At 46.1% G+C, this 16557-nt stretch overlaps 1 protein-coding gene across 2 annotated transcripts in view; it reads right to left on the bottom strand.

Annotated features, from left to right (window-relative positions):
• Ube2r2 (ubiquitin conjugating enzyme E2 R2) overlaps positions 1-2891 on the bottom strand; it is an 81942-nt gene extending 79051 nt beyond the window's left edge. The window contains exon 1 of one of the 2 annotated variants that reach the window (XM_036180027.1): positions 2125-2891. In XM_036180027.1, the coding sequence (XP_036035920.1) occupies positions 2125-2301 (177 nt within the window). In that variant the 5' untranslated portion in view covers positions 2302-2891. The remainder of the gene's footprint in view (positions 1-2124) is intronic. The other variant, XM_036180026.1, reaches the window with a different exon arrangement.
• Between the last annotated feature and the right edge of the window lie 13666 nt (positions 2892-16557).

The following is a 16557-nucleotide window of genomic DNA, read 5'->3' as shown; positions in this document are numbered from 1 at the left end:
AAATCAGGGCTTTATTCATGATAAGCAAGTACTCTACCACTGAGCTACAGTTCCAGTCCAAAGCCTTTGTTTTAAATTATGCTACAGGAAGTATTTCTATATTATCATTTCCAAATCAAGAGTGCCACATTCTGTTCCCCATTAGTAAGCAGAAGTATTATTTTCTTTCATAGTTTAAACAAAAAAATTCCAATAGAGGAATTTACCTTAACTATTGTTTCAGTAATAACACTTTTTGGAAATTAAACTGTGTCCTTAAGTCAGGTGTGGTGGTACAGTGCTCTAATCCCAGCACTCAGGAGGCAGAGGCAAGTGGATCTCTGTAAGTTCAAGGACAGCCTGGTCTACTCAGAGAGTTCCAGGACAGCCAAGGCTACAAAGAGAAACCCTGTCTCAACCAAAAGAACAAAAAGCAAACTCACAAACTGTATCCTTTAAAATTAACCAGGCATTTGCTTTCAAAGTGTTTTCTAGGAAAGTTATCATATGAACTCCACTTTGTGCAATACTTCCAATATCTACAAATGAATGTTTATATTTGACAGTACATACAACACACCTCAACATGGACACAATAATACCCTTTCCAATCTGTCACTAATAACTTGAACCTTTACTTAGTAATTTTAAGCACCTGCGTCTAAAAAGTATAATGTACACTGACCACAAAAGATGAAGCAAACAGTTGGTAAGGATACCTACCACCCTTACATAATGTTCTAAAAATGTCCTTTTACTAAGTATTCAGCAACTATCACATGCATGAATGTTAAGCATTCTCTATCAATCCTATTTTCAACAAAGTTGACCCAGTTTAAAGCCTGAAATTGAGGCTTTTGAACGGTACAAAATAAGAGTTAAGTAATTGGGTAGTCCTAAAAATACACATCACAACTACATGACTAAGATATTCGTTTAAAACTTGTGCCAAGATAACCCCTCCCTTCAAAACAAACTAAAATTGACTCATTGGCCTATTTTACTTAATTCTAGAAATTAAAAAAAAAAAAATGGATTCCTAAACACTCATTTCCTCTGTCTCTACCCCCCAACTCCATCTTCACTCAGGGATTCCACCCTCCAAAAAAAAAATGCTTTAGTCAAATCAAGACAAAACAAAAACAAAACAACAACAACAAAAAAAAAAAACCTCAATGTCTCCAAGTACTGAACTCGGGAGTAACTGGTGAAAGACAATAGAAACAATGTATATATATCCAGGCTGCCTAAGGAGCCTCTCCACCATGAGAAGAAACCCTCTCACTTCAGATGCTTCTGGTTTGTGGGACGACCCCATTTGCAGAAGCTAACCACCTAAGCAAAAGCACTCAATTTTCTCTCCCTAAAGTGGGAAACTATCAATCTCTCTGCCTGACATGTCCCACCCTTTGTGGATGTTTGTACGGGGAGGGGGGGGGGTGCTTGTAAACTTGGTAGGAAAGGACAAAGGGCATTCTGAAAGCAGGGGAGACTATGGAGTAAATGAGGGCAGAAAGAGAGCTAAATTAAAGTCCCCTCAAGCAGATGAGCAAGGCAACGCCAGCACACCACCCTCCCTTTTTTGGCCACCCTCCCCCAGGGTCCTCTTCCTTACGACCACCTACTGGAATCAAAAGTTGGACTACTCCAACCCAAGACCAACAAATCCTCCAAATGTCAGGGCACTAGCAACATCGGGAATGACAGGCTAATGTTCCTCCCCCCCACTCCCTCCCCCCCAAAAAAGAGAAAAGTCCAATCCAATAAGTGCAGGTCACCCTGCCCTCTGGGGCAGTTCCAGCCTGCGCAGAGAAGGCTCGGAGGGGGTCGAGAAAGAGAAGATAGACCAGCTCTATTTCCACACACCCTCAGCTGGAGAAACAAAACAAAGGCAGCCCTCCTTCCCGGTAGCCACTACCCCAGCCACAGAGGCTTTCCTATTTCCCGGTGCAGTCTGGCCTCCCGCCCCCGCCCCATGACAAAGAAAAGGCACTTGGTGAGCAAGGCCTTCCTGCCTCCACCGATGGGGGAGGGGGGCTGCGAGGTGAGGAGCCCCCTCGGCTCCCCCGCGCTCACGCTGCCGGCCCGCGGCGGAGAGCGGAGGCCCGGGAAGCGGGTCCGGGAAGGGCTGGGGTGGGGGGGTACCTTGAAGTAGCCGCCTTCGTAGAGGGTGTTAGGGGGTCCGAAGATGGCCACCTCCCAGTTGTAGAGGTCGGACTCATCCACCAGGGTGATCCGGAAGCCCTCCACCGGTTCCTCCTGCAGGGATTTCAGCTCAAGCATCAAGGCTTTTTGCGAGCTGGTCATCTGCTGCTGGGCCATCGCGGCGGCGGCGGCGGCGGCGGCCGTGCGGGGCCGCGGCCCCAGTCCTCGCGCACCGGCCGGGCCGGACCAGACCAGGCCCCTCCCCTCCGCTCGCCCTCGGGCCGGGCCGGGCCGGGCAGGGCCCCTGACTTCACACGCCTGGCGGGACCGGATCAGGCCCCAGACGGCCCGTGGGCCCGCCCGGGGTCCTCCTCACTCTGGACGCGGGCCGGCCCGGGCCCTCGTCACTCTGGGGCCGGGCGGGGGCGGGCCTGAGGGAGTTGGGGGGAATCCGCTCCGGGACCCGGGCCTCCCCCCCCCGGATGGGGGCCTCTACTTGGAGGGGGGGGGGAGTGGAGGTGGAAGCGAAGGAAGGCGGCGGAGGGCCGGCGATGGTGAAGACAGGGGGACCGGGCTGGGCCGGGAGCGCCGTGCTCGCTCGCCCTCTCGTTCTCCGCGGGGGGCCGCAGGGGCGCACGAGGGAGGGCGCGCCGTGCGCTGGGGTCTCGGGACGGCGGCGGCGGCGGCGGCGGCGGCGGCTGCGCGGGGGGAGGGGCGGAGGAGAAGAGCGAGAGCGCCTCGCGCCGCGGGAGCGACAGAGCCGAGAAGGAGGGAGGGAGGGAGGGAGGGAGGACGGGAGGGAGGGAGGGAGGGAGGGAGGGGAGGAGGGGCGCGCGCCGCGAGGGGGCCGGCTCGCGGCGGCAGCGGCCCGGTGCGCGTGCGCGCGCCCCTCCTTTCCCTCCGCCCCGCCCGTCCTCCCGGCTCGGCTCTGCTCTGCTCCTGCACCCGCCTGCCCGCTTCTCCCCTCCCCACGCCGGGCCCCACCGTGGCGGCGCTTTGTGACGCCCGCGCGTGTCCCCCACCCTTCGAGAGCCAAGCGGCGGTGGGGATCAAGGGCGGGTCGCGGAGGATCGCTCTGGGCCCTAAGTGACGGTTGTGCGGCTGGACGCCGCGGTTCCAGAGGCGTGCCCCGGAAGGAACCTCAGGTCCTGGGGCTCTCGGCGGCGCTCTCGCCCTGTGTGGCCCCTGGCCTCCGCAGTCTTGTGTGGCTTCCCTGGTCCCCTGCGGGCTCCTCTCAGCGCCCACCCAGGCTCTGGTCCCCACGCTTAGTAGATGCTGGAATAAGCTACACACCTCGCGCTGGTCGAGCCCCTAGGCAAGACGCCCACCTTAGGGAAGCCTGTCTCCCAAAAGAGAACTAGAGAAAAGCAGACAAGCTAGCTCCTGCTTCCTTTTACCGAGAGAAGGTTGTGTGGAAAGAGTAGAAAACTAATGCTGAACCCGAGTCCAGGTCCTACTCCGTGAGATTTGGGGAAGAGCGCTGCCTGTACCTTAAGAGTACCTGATTGCAAAATACTGAGGTTGGCCTGGTATGAGCTTGGAAAGGAAGAGGGAGAGGACAAAAGCAGAAGCGTCAGTGTGAGGCCAACCTGGTCTACTTGTGTAGTTCCTCGCCAGTCAGCGCTACATAGTGAGATCCCATCTCTAAAAACATAAAGCTGTGGTTGAACTTTTATCTCCCACGGATCCCTTCTGGTTGATCTGCCTGGACCTGGCATGACTGAAGAGAGATAGGGAAACATAGTCTTCAGTCCCGGCGTTAGGATACTCAAGGATTGTTTGATACAGAAACCAGAATACTACTGGACATGGTGGCTTACGCCTTTGATTCCAGCACTTGATAGGCAGAGGCAGGCTGACTGAGTTCAAGGCCAGCCTGGTCTACATAGCAAGTTCCAGGACAGCCACAGCTACATAGAGAGACCCTCTCTCAAAATAATAAAAATTTAAAAAAAAAAAAAACAACCAGAAACCAGAATACTGAGGCAAGTTCCAACACACCACTTTGGGTTCAGAAAGCTCCATTCCAACTACTTCTCTGATCAGCTTCTGTAGAAGTACACCTAACACAAGGAGTTGTAATGGTTAAATCAAATCTACAGCTAACAAGACTTTACTTTTACAAAAGTTTCAGATTTTTAGAAACAGTAAAGTACTTAGCACCCAGTTCCCTATTATAACATCTTCCATAGTATAGGACAATTATTGTGCTTTATAAACCAATACTAACAGCTCAGTTTGATGCTCCGTGCTTGTGATCCCAAGATTCTGGAGGCAGAAACAGAAGGATCACTTCGAATTCTAGGCCTGCCTGACTTATAAAAGAACCTTTCTTAACGCCAAGTGCTGCTGCTGCTGCTGCTCACCTGTAACCCCAGCCCTCTGGGAATAGAGACAAGAGGATCAGTTCTAGGCTACAAGAGCCTGTCTCAAAACAAGGAGCCTGTGAGAAGCCTCAGCAAATAAAAGGAAGTGCTCTTAAGCCTGAAGACAGAGAAGGAGTCCCAGGATCCACATGGTGGAAGTAAAGGACTGACCCCCACAAATTGCAAGTTGTCCTCTGACCTACACTCAGTGCTTGCAATGGCACACACTAAATAATAAATAAATGGCATAATTTAAAATTGTTTAACTATTTTAGATGTGTGTGTGTGTGTGTGTGGCTTGCTTATGTGCTTATGTGTATGTCTGTAACACATTCAAGGCTGGGTGCTGGAGAGATTAATAGTGGTTAAGAGTATGTACTTCACTTCTGGAGGACCTGAGTTCAATTCTCAGCACCCACATCAGATAGCTCACAATCACATATAACTCCAGCTCCAGGGAATCTGATGTTCCTGGCCTCTGGGGTCACCCAAACTCACATGTACTTATCTATCCAAAAATGTAAAAATAATTTTTTTAATATAAAAAAGGAGGAGACTGACCAGGCGGTGGTGGCGCACGCCTGTAATCCCAGCACTTGGGAGGCAGAGGCAGGTGGATCTCTGTGAGTTCGAGGCTAGCCTGGTCTACAGAAGTAGTCCAGGACAGGCTCCAAAAGCTACAGAGAAACCCTGTTTTAAAAAAAAAAAAAAAAAGGAGACTGAAGAAATGGTTCAGTGGTTAAGAGCACTGCTCTTCTTGCAAAGGACCTGGATTTAGTTCCCAGCACCCACATGGTGGCTCAAAACCACTTGTAACTCCACTTGCAGGGGATCAACACCCTTTTCTCACTTCCATGGGTACTGTATTCACATGGTGTACAGACATACATGCAGGTAAAACACCCATACATACACACCTTCAATCCCAGCACTTGGAAGGCAGAGAGAGAGTTCTAAGACAGCCAGGGCTACACAGAAAAACCCTGTCTCAAAAAAACAAAAACAAGAAAAAAATCCATATACACATTAAGCCAAAACATTTATTTATTTACTTATTTTGGTATTTTTGACACAAAGTACTCACTATATAGATCAGGCTGGCCTCAACTTACAGAGATCCACCTGCCTCTGCTTCTGCCTCTCAAGTGCTGGAATTAAAGTCATGTGTCAACCACACCAGGCAACTTTTAAAAAGTTTTTTTTAAACCCCAGTGTTTCCAGTTCTGCCGACCTCTTTCTCTTTAAACGATGGCCTAGTGGCAGATGCCAGCATGCAGCCCTTTATGGAGACCTAAGGAATAAGACCTTCACCCTAGAGTCTGAGCCCAGTGACACCATTCTCAGGGCCAAAATCTAAGATATAAAGAAGGCATTCAGCACAACCAGCAGAGCTGATGTTCACTAGGAAGCAGCTGGAGAATGACCACACCTTGTCAGACTACAATATCCAGAAAGAGTCCCCCCTGCACCTGTGGGGTGGCATCACAGAGCTGTCCCTTTGCCAGCTCATCCAGAAGTACATCTGGGACAAGATGATCTGTCACAAATGCTGCGAACCCCTGCACCCAGGTGCAGTGTAGTCAACTGCCACAAGAAATGCACCCAGAACAACAACCAACCTGTACCTAAAAAGAAGGTCAAATCAAGTTGAGGGCCTGCTTGGCCCATGACCTTATACCCAGGAAAGTACCCCTCCATCACCTGGAAGTATATACATGCCAATACTGATGCATTACTATAAACTGGAGTATGGTTTTAGTCATATTTTCTTTGTGTTTATCTAGTGACATTTTCCTTTTTTTTTTTTTTTTTTTTTTTTTGTGGGGGAGGTGGGTTTGAGACAGGGTCTCTCTGTGTAGCCCAGATGTCCTAGAACTTACTCTGTAGACCAGGCTGGCCTTGAATTCAGAGATTAGTATCATTTTTCTATTTCTACATCCCATCCCATCCTTTTTTTTTTTTTTTTTTTCCCGAGACAGGGTTTCTCTGTAGCTTTGGAGCTTGTCCTGGACTAGCTCTGTAGACCAGGCTATCCTCGAACTCACAGAGATCCGCCTGGCTCTGTCTGCCGAGTGCTGGGATTACAGGCGTGCGCTGCCGCCGCCGCCACCACCACCACCACCACCCAGCATCCCATCCATTCTTAACTAGTACAGTTTCTTAGACTTTTCTTCATTTTGATGACTTTGACACTTTTTTTTTTGAGCTGAGGACCGAACCCAGGGCCTTGTGCTTGCTAGGCAAGCGCTCTACCACTGAGCTAAATCCTCAACTCAACTTTGACACTTTTAAAGAATATTGGGGGCCTGGGACTGGAGATACGGCTCAGAGCACTGGCTCCTCATCCAGTGGACCTGGGTTCAATTCCCAGCACCCACATGGCGATTCACAACTCCCTGTAACTCCAAACCCTGGCACCCTCATACATACATACAGGCAAAACCACCAATGCACTTAAATAAATAAATGTTTAAAAATTAAAAAATAATAATGGGGGGGTGCTGAAGAGATGGCTCAGAAGTAAAGAGCACTGGTTGCTGTTCCAGAGGACCCGGGTTCAATTCCCAGCACTCACATGGCAGCTCACAACTGTGTATAACTTCAGTTCCAGGGGGATCCAACACCCTCACACAGACACACATGCAAGCAAAACACCAGAGGACATAAAAAAGAAAAAGAAAAAGAAATCATCAAAAAAAGTTTTTTGTTTTTTGTTGTTGTTTTTTTTTTTAAAGAATATTGGTTTTTGCTTTTGTTTTGTTTTTCGAGTCAGGGTTTCTCTGTGTAGCTTTGGTGCCTTTCCTGGAATTCACTTGCTAGCCCAGGCTGGCCTTGAACTTACAGAGATCCGCCTGCCTCTGCCTCCCAAGTGCTGGGATTAAAGGTATGCACCACCACCGCCCGGCGGATTTTGCTTTTTAAATTTTATTTATTTGATGTACATGAGCATGAGCGATTTGTCTGCATGTACGTCTGTGCAACATGTGCATTCCAGGTGCTCTCAGAGGTCATAAGAGGGTCAGCTCTCATGGGACTGCCCTGTGGAGGACTGAAGTTGTAAGCTGCCATGTGGGCGCAGGCACTTGAACCTAGGCCCTCTCACAGAGCAATGAGTACTTTTGATGCGGAGTCATCTCTCCAGCCCTGCTTCTCTTTCTTAGTTCCTATGGTGGTGCTGATGATCAAAACCAGGGCCTCTGACCTGGCTAGTTTTATGTCCATTTGACACAAGCTGGAGTCATCTGAAAGGAGGGAAGCTCAGCTGAGGAAATGCCTCCATAAGATCCAGCTGCAGGGCATTTTCTTAATTTGTGATTGATGGGGGAGGGCCCAGCCCATGGGCATCACCCACCATGGGCTGGGCCCTCCCTGGGCTGGTGGTCCTAAGTTCTGTAAGAAAGTAAGCTGAGCAAGCCGTGTTGAACAAGTCAATAAACAGCACTCCTCAGCTCCTGCCTCCAGGTTCCTGACCTGTTTCAGTCCCTCACTGCTTTGGATGATGAACTGCTATATGGAACCGAGAGTAAAATCAGCCCTTGCCTCCCACAGTTGCTCCGGTCATGGTGTTTCATCACAGCAATAGTGCCCTAACTAAGGCAGCCTACAAACTAAAGAAGCATTCTACATCTGAGAGATAGCCTTTGGTCATTTGTTTCTTCTTTTCATTTTTTAAAGGATTTCCTCTTTATTTATTATTATTTTACAGTGTGTGTGTGTGGGGGGTGTCCTACATGGAGACCTTTATCTACTGAGCTATCTCTTGCTTGACCCTGTTTTACTTTTTGGGGGATGGGATTTTACCTGTAAACCAGGCTGACTTCAGCTAGCAGTCTCTGCCTCAGTCTCCAGAATGTTTTTTTAATAGGAGTAGGCCACTACACTTACCTAGATCAAGTATTTAGTAGACAATCCATCAAAATTGGGATTTGTGATGTTTTTCTAGTAAGTAAGACTGTTGGGTTTATTTTGTTTTGTTTTTGTGTTTTTGTTTTTTGTTTTTGGTTTTTGGTGTTTTTTGCTAAAGAGAATGATCACAGAGGTAAAATACCATTTGCATCACATCATACCAAGGGCATGTAATAGAACAACATGATTAGCCTTGTTGTGTTGACCTTGGTCACCTGGCTAAGGTAGTATGTCAAGTCTCTCCACTGTGAAGTTACTCTGCCTCCCCACCCCTTCTTTACTGTGTTGTTTGGAAGGAAGTCACTGTACAAAAATTCACTTAATGAGCCATTTATTTATTTACTTATGGGCAGAGTATGTTATTGCTGTACTGTCCAAGCTGACTTATAACTCAGTATGTAGCCCAAGCTGGCCTAAGACTTGTGAGTCTCCTGTTTCTGCCTGCCTGATTCTGGGGTTACAGGCATGTGCCACCACCAAGCACAACTTTCCCCACCCCCACAGAGCTAAGACATCAGTACTTTAAAGCATCATTCTTTCATCCCAAGGTCATCTTTAGCTATATAATTAAACCCAGCCAGGGTGACATAAGACCCTGTCTCAAAATATTTTTTAAAGGATAATTGATGGGCCCAATCCTGTCTAGGTCACGAGACCAAGTTCTGCCACTAGAATTAGGAACCCCTCAAGGAAAACTATCCTAATTAAAGCACCCTCTCCTCCCAAAATGATGACTTATGCCTAGCTCTAGCTTCCTTCCCTCCACTATTCATTTTCAGGACAAGAAGATTGTTGACCTAGAAACCTGGGAGATGATGTTGACACCTTTAACAGCACAGCTGTGAGTAGACCAATAGTCAAAGATCACCTTCAAAGCATGTCACCCACACACAGTCACCATAGCCCCACCCTGACCTATAGGATTATAGATCCTTAGCCTAACCCATTGAAACGTACACCTGTTTTCTTGGGCTAAAGTCAACTCCCAAATTTATACACTAGGCATCTACTCTGGGCACAGTCCTAAGTTAGAAAGCTGGCATCCTCTTGTCTTAATGGGTTTTATCTCAAATCTCTCCACTGTCAGTATAGAAGTGCAATCCCACCAACTAGCTCCTGTCTTGCTCTAGCCAGTCAAGACATTTGACTTTTAGTCAACTGCAACTGTTTCTTATTCATCTCTGTATCTCAACAAAAGCACCACATCTGATACAAAGTAGATACTTAGTATTTGGGGTTTTTTTGTTGTTGTTGTTGTTGCTTTATTATTATTACATTTATTTGTTTTGTATGGGGGACCACATGCAACACCAGAGTGGGATGTAGAGGTCAGAGAACAACTTGCGAGAACAGGCTCTCTGCTTCCACCGTGCGGCTCTCACGGGATGGAACTCCAGCCATCAGGTTCAGCGACCCTTTGAGCCTCCCCCCACATCCCGTTTGTTTGCATTCTGAGGCGGGGGCTTCTCTTGTAGCTCATGCCACTTAAGTATTTGTTTTCAAAGACCACAGAACTGGGTAGCACAGTCTGTAATTTCAGCACTGAATGGCAAGGCTGAAGCAGGAGGTCCAGCATTTGGGTAGCTAAGGCAGGAAGATTATCTAGAGTTGGAGCTATCTAGTGAGTACCAGGCCAACCAGGGCTACACAGCAAGATTCTGTCTCAACACACACATCCACACACTGGGGGAGGGGGAGCAGTAGAGAGGGCGAGTCAGAGTCAGAACCAAGAAGATAATCAGTATCACAAAATAACACATTGAACCCCACCTTCCACGCCATGGCTACGCTGTCTCTGGCACATAGTAGGTATTCCAGACAACAAAATCTATAATCCTATTTCTCTAATGTTTGTCACATATTAGGTTCTGAGATAAAAGCAGACAGACCTAGTAATGCTGAGAGATGGAAGAGATGGAGGCAGGGGAACCCAAGTTCAAAGTCAGCTAGAGTCCGTTCAAGATCAGTCTGGGCAAGTTGGCCCTATCTCAGAATAGAAAGTCTGAGAATATACAGCTCAGTGGTAGAGCACCTGTGCAACATGGAAGGCCCTAGGTTCATGGCCTGGTACTGAGAAACACCACCACAACAAAAATGATTCCCAGAAATGACAACATTCTGTTTCATTATGGCAGGAACAGACTCGAATTGATTGATTGGTGCCCTCTTGTGGTCAAGAAAACAAAATACCGACCCACAGTCTAAGGCATCACCTGGTATATACCAAGCCGGGAACTTCTGTAGAGTCCATTAGTTGTTTTTTTTTTCCAAAAGAGTATAGACATAATCTAAACAGAGGGAGAAGTATTTTATTTGGGATATTTAAATTTTTTTGTATCATTTCCCTGATATTTAAAATTTTAACAGAGTTTCCAGTATCCCCAGCTGGCCTTGATCTAACTGAAAATGACCTTGAACTTGTTACTCCCTTGCCTCCACCTCTGCTTGGTCCAAGTATGCCAGGCTGGCTTTAAACTTGGTGTGTAGTTACAGCTGTCCTTGAACTAATCTTCATGCTTCTCCTGGACAAGTTATGGGACTTCAGGTGTGTGCCGCTTATCCCAGCTGTCAATTCTGAATTAAAAGATTGGGTTAGGAATATACATTCCTAAAAACAGCAACAACAACAATATGCAAGGCCTGCATTCAATCCCCACAACCCCCACAAAAAATACTTAAAAAGCTGTATTTTCTTATTGAGTTTTTAGGCATATCACCTATTTTTCACTTAATATGTTAACATAAAGCCAGGTGTAGTGAGGCGTAAGTGCGGTCCCCGGATTCTGGGAGTGAAGATAGGATATCAAAAATTTGAGCAGGGCTGTGATGGTCCACATCTTTAATCCCACCACTTACGAGGCAGAGTCTTCTTGTGGATCTCTGAGTTCAAGGCCAGCCTGGTCTACAGAGAAAGTCCCAGGACTATATAGAAAAACCATGTCTTAAGTGGAGGAAGGATATCAGTAATTCAAGGCTATCCTAGACTACAAATTGTGTTCAAGTTCGTGTATCCCAAGACTGACTTGAGATACAAGAAACCCTGTCTCTACCAGGTGGTGGTAGTGCACATCTTTAATCCCAGCACTGGGGAGGTAGAGGCAGATGGATCTCTGAGTTCAAGGTCAGTCTGGTCTACAAAGTGAGTTCCAGGACAGCCAGAGCTGTTATACAGAGAAACCCTGTCTTGAAAAATATATAGAAAGAGTTTGAAGAGGTAGTTCAGTGGCTAAGCCCCACCCAAGGTCACTCACTTAGTACTAGCTTTGCAAAGGACCTGAGTTTAGTTCCCAACACTCACATCAGGCTGCTCAACTGCCTGTGGCTCCAGCTCTAAGGAATCTGGTGCCTCTGGCCTTGGCAAGTACCTAAACTCATACCTTACAAAAGTAAATCTTAGCCGGGTGGTGGTGGCGCACGCCTGTAATCCCAGCACTCGGGAGGCAGAGGCAGGAGGATTTCTGTGAGTTCCAGGCCAGCCTGGTCTCCAAAGCGAGTTCCAGGAAAGGTGTAAAGCTACACAGAGAAACCCTGTCTTGAAAAAACCAAAAAAAAAAAAAAAAAGTAAATCTTTAAAAATGAAAAGATATGGGCTGGAGAAATGACTCAGTGGTTAAAAGCACTGACTGCTTTCCAGAGGATCTGAGTTGAGTTCCCAGCACACACATGGCAGCTGAAAACTGTCTGTAACATCAGTTCCAGAGGACCCAAAACCCAAGGCAACACACTAATGCACATAAAATAAAAATTGCAAAAATTTTTTTTTTAAATGAAGAGATGTGTCATACTTGAACAGTGCTACTAGGAACTACAATCATCCAATAATAACTAACAATTGTTAAGCACGTATATGGAATAGGTTGTTGTGGGATAATCTCTTTGTAGAGTGTGAAGATATTTTTCTGCCAAGGCAGCTTCTGATTAGTTTAATAAAGAGCTAAATGACCAATAGCTAGGCAGGAGATGATAGGCAGGACTTCTGGGCAGAGATAGGAACTCTTTGAAAAAGGAAGGTGGAATTTGCCAGCCAGACACTGAGGAAATGGGACATACTGTACGGAGGAAAGTAACAAGCTACATGACAGAATACAGATTAATATAAATAGGTTAATTTAAGTTATAAGAGCTAGTGTGAACAAGTCTAAGCTAAGGCCAAGCTTTTGTAATTCATAAGAAGTCTCTGTGTCATTATTTGGGAGCTGGTGGTCCAAAGAAAGTCCACCTACTATAGGTTCTTCACATACAGCTTCTCAGCTAAACTTCACAAAATGCATTACATTCATTCATTTTACTGAGGCTACCCAAGGTCACTCAATTAGCAAATGGCAGAACCTCAGGTTAGCCTTAATTATCCCATTTCATGGATTTTCCTGGAGCAGGAAAGGGGTCTTTCTTGCTGTGTAGCACAGGTTGGCCTTGAACTCAAGATTCTCCTGTTTCGGCCTCCACAGTGCTAAGATTACAGGTATGCTCCATGACACCCAGCCTCAACCACCCCATTCCAGGGAGACTGCTATAAAGTGCCTTGTGTGTAATGTTCTTAGTGTCATACGTTGACAGCAATCTGTGTACATCACAGCACTACCCACATACTGAGGTTGTTTACTTCTTCCTCCCAGTCATCAAGATGCTCTCACGAAAGCCATCCATCCTTTCTTCCATTCAACAAATATATGGTGAGTGCTTCTTGCATGACAGGCTCTGTGCTAATTGCCAGGAATACAGCAATGAATCAGACAGATTTCCTGGGTGGCACACATCTATAATCCCAACCCTGTCAGAAGGTGGAGACAGGGGAGATAAGAAACTTATGACCAGTCGCAGCTACATACTAGGTACTGAGTTTAAGACTATTCAGGGTTACTCAAGAAGAAAGAAAGGAAGGAAGAAAAGAAGGAAGCAAGCAATCAAGTAAGCAAACAAACAAGTCATCTTAAGGCACTGGCTCGTCACCAAGCCTGATGGAAAGAGAGAACCAACTCCTGTAAGACCTCGTGTGTCATGGAACAAAATCAATGGGAAAAATTAAAAACAAACAAAACATAAATGATTGATTTGTACCATTATGTGGCTAGCTAATAGCATTCTAATGGTTGAAACAGAAATAGACACAAACAAGCAGTTACAATGTGGCTGACACCTGGGAGATAGTTCCAGGTCATCCTCAGCCACAACAAATGTGAAGCCAACCTGGGCTACATGAAACATTGTCTCAAAAAGAACAGCAAACACACACACACACACACATACACACACACACACACACACACACACACAGAGAGAGAGAGAGAGAGAGAGAGAGAGAGAGAGAGAGAGAAAGAGAGAAAACCCAAAAGTGTCTACCATGTTAGAGGCCCTGCATTGTAAATAAACAAACAAATAAATACATAAATAAAAATTTCTTAAAAAGCCTCTTGACAGCCGGGCAGTGGTGGTGCACGCCTATAATCCCAGCTCTCGGGAGGCAGAGGCAGGTGGATCTCTGTGAGTTTGAGGCCAGCCTGGTCTACTGAGCTAGTCCAGGACAGGCTCCAAAGCTACAGAGAAACCCTGTCTCGAAAAACCAAAAAAAAAAAAAAAAACCAAACCAAACCAAACCAAAACAAAAACAAAAACAAAAAAAAAAAAACCACTTGACAACCTGGTCTATGTAGCAAGTTCTAGTCCAGCCAAGACTTCATAATGAGTACCTATCTTAGAAAGAGAGAGAGAGAGAGAGAGAGAATGAGCAATAAAAACACCAGGTATGGTGGGGAATGCCTGTAGTTCCAGCTTCTTGAAGTGGCTGAGGCAGGAATCCCTTTTAGGTCTGTAAGTCTAACATCCAAGACCAGTTTAGGCAGTGAAGAAAGAAAAGAAAAGGTAGGAAAAGATGCAGTTACAGATGAGAGCAGGAAAGGGAGGAGGATCGGAAGAGACGCGACAAAGATGTGTGAGTTTGTGAAGTTATATATAACCAGATAAAAGGGGCTAACCTGTGAAATAGAAAGGGGAGAACATTCTTCCAAGTTTCTGGCTTATGGTCAAGACTTAAGAAACTCTCTATCCTAGACACCAAGTACAGGGCTTGACATTTCTTACATGTCTATCATTATTTTTACAATAATTTTTAACTCAGGGCCTCTTAACTGCAAAGTGCAAACCCTATCACAAAGTTCAGGCACACACTCCTTTTCATTTTATTCTTTAAGATTTACTTACAGGTGGCTGGAGGGATGGATTAGTGGTTCAAAGCACTTACTACCTTTGAGGGGAGCTGGGCTCCTTCCCCAGCACCCACACAGGGCCTCACAACTGCCTGTAACTCCACTTCTAGGAATCAATACTCTCTTTAGGCCTCCAAGGGTTCCTGCACACACACGGTACACGGAAACTCTCCCAGGCACAAACACATGCATACACAAAAATAAATTTAAAAGATTTACATTTTTGTTTGTTTTGTTTTTTTCAAGACAGGGTTTCTCTGTAGCTTTGGAGCCTGTCCTGGAACTCACTCTGTAGACCAGGCTGTCCTTGAACTCACAGAGTTCTGCCTGTCTCTGCCTCCCAAGTGCTGGGGCTAAATGTGTGTGCCACCACCGCCCAGCTTAAAAGATTTACTTTCAAGATTGGAGAGATGGCTTAGCAGCTAAGAGCTCTGGCTGCTTTTATAGAGGACTTGGTTCACTTCCCAGCACCTACATTTTGACTCACAACCATCTGTTTCTCCAGTTCCAGGGGATCCAATGAGTTCATCTGGCCTCCACTAGCACTGTACATACACGGTGCATAGATATACTGAAGAATATGTATATACCTATACACATAAAATAAAATTACTATGGCCTATGTCTCTAATCTCACCAGTCAGGAGGCAGGTGGGTCTCTGTGAGTTCCAGAGCATCCAGGGGTATAGAGTGAGACACTGTCAAAAATAAATAAATAAAAGATTTATTTACATGCAGGTATGTGTACCATGGGAGTGCCTGGGGCCAAAGGAGGGCATCGGATTTCATGGAACTGCAGTTACAGCAGTTGTGAGCCTCAGTGCTGTGTGGGTTCCGTGAACCAAACCCAGGTCTTCTGCATGAGCAGCAAGTGCTTTTAACCCCTGTCTCCAGGGGTAGAGTTCTTTTTGTTGTTGTTGTTTCTAAAATTATTTCTTCCCTCCCTTAATTCTGTGCACACACACACACACACACACACACACACACAAGGAATACAGGTATCACACTAATGAATGTGGAGGTCGGAGGACAACTTGCAGGAGTCTGCTCTCTCCTTCCATCATGTGGGGCCCAGGCATAGAGGCAGGTACTTTTACCACTGAGTGGTCTCCTGTGTCCTCAACTCTTGACCTCTTTGTCTTCCTGTTACTCCCCTCTGATCTACCTTATTTATCTTACAATGTAGTCCTGGCTGGCCTGAAACTCCCTACGTAGACTAGGCTGGCTTTGAACTCAGAAATCTGCCTGAGTGGATCTATTCCTCCACTGGAGTGCTGGGATTAAAAATATGGGTTACCATGTCCAATTTATTTTATTTATTGAAACAGGGTATCATTATATAGCCCTGGCTGGTCTGGAATCTCTGTGTAGACCAGTCTGGTCTTGAGCTCAAAGACATCTACCTGCCTCTGCCTCCTAAGTGCTAGGAGTAAAGGCATGGACAACCACACCTAGACTAGGTAGCCTAGATCAGAGGTCTTAAAAGGAAGATGCCAAAGTGTCATTTTGAGAGTTTCCCTCATAAGAAGTTCAGGCTCAGCCCCATGAATGGGATTTCTGGGATGAGCCCTCATGCCCCGTTCCAAGCAGTTTTGTAAAATAATGTTAATAAAGGTAAAGTAAATCTGGCGAAATACTAACACTGAATGAATGTGAAAAGTATTTAGAAATTCACTGTGTTTAAACATTTAGTGTTTGAATTGTTATATTTTAAGATGGAAAAGCTGGAGAGAAGCTATGTTAGAATTCTAGATACTTGAACTAAACCTGGCTGTGAAAACAGAAAAAAACAAATTCAAGATATATTTTAGAGGTAGAAATCACATGACTTGCTCATAGACATATAAGTTAGATGCTGAGAACCGCTAGCATAAATCAGACACACACACACAAAAAAAAAGCAACAAAAAAACCCACCGGAAGCCAAAGCAAGCTCCACCCTTCCCTTCCCAGAGAGG

This window comes from Onychomys torridus, chromosome 2 (assembly GCF_903995425.1).
Source record: "Onychomys torridus chromosome 2, mOncTor1.1, whole genome shotgun sequence".
Lineage (NCBI taxonomy): Eukaryota > Metazoa > Chordata > Mammalia > Rodentia > Cricetidae > Onychomys > Onychomys torridus.
Note: the sequence above shows the minus strand (reverse complement) of the source record. Positions and strands in the feature narration are given on the sequence as shown.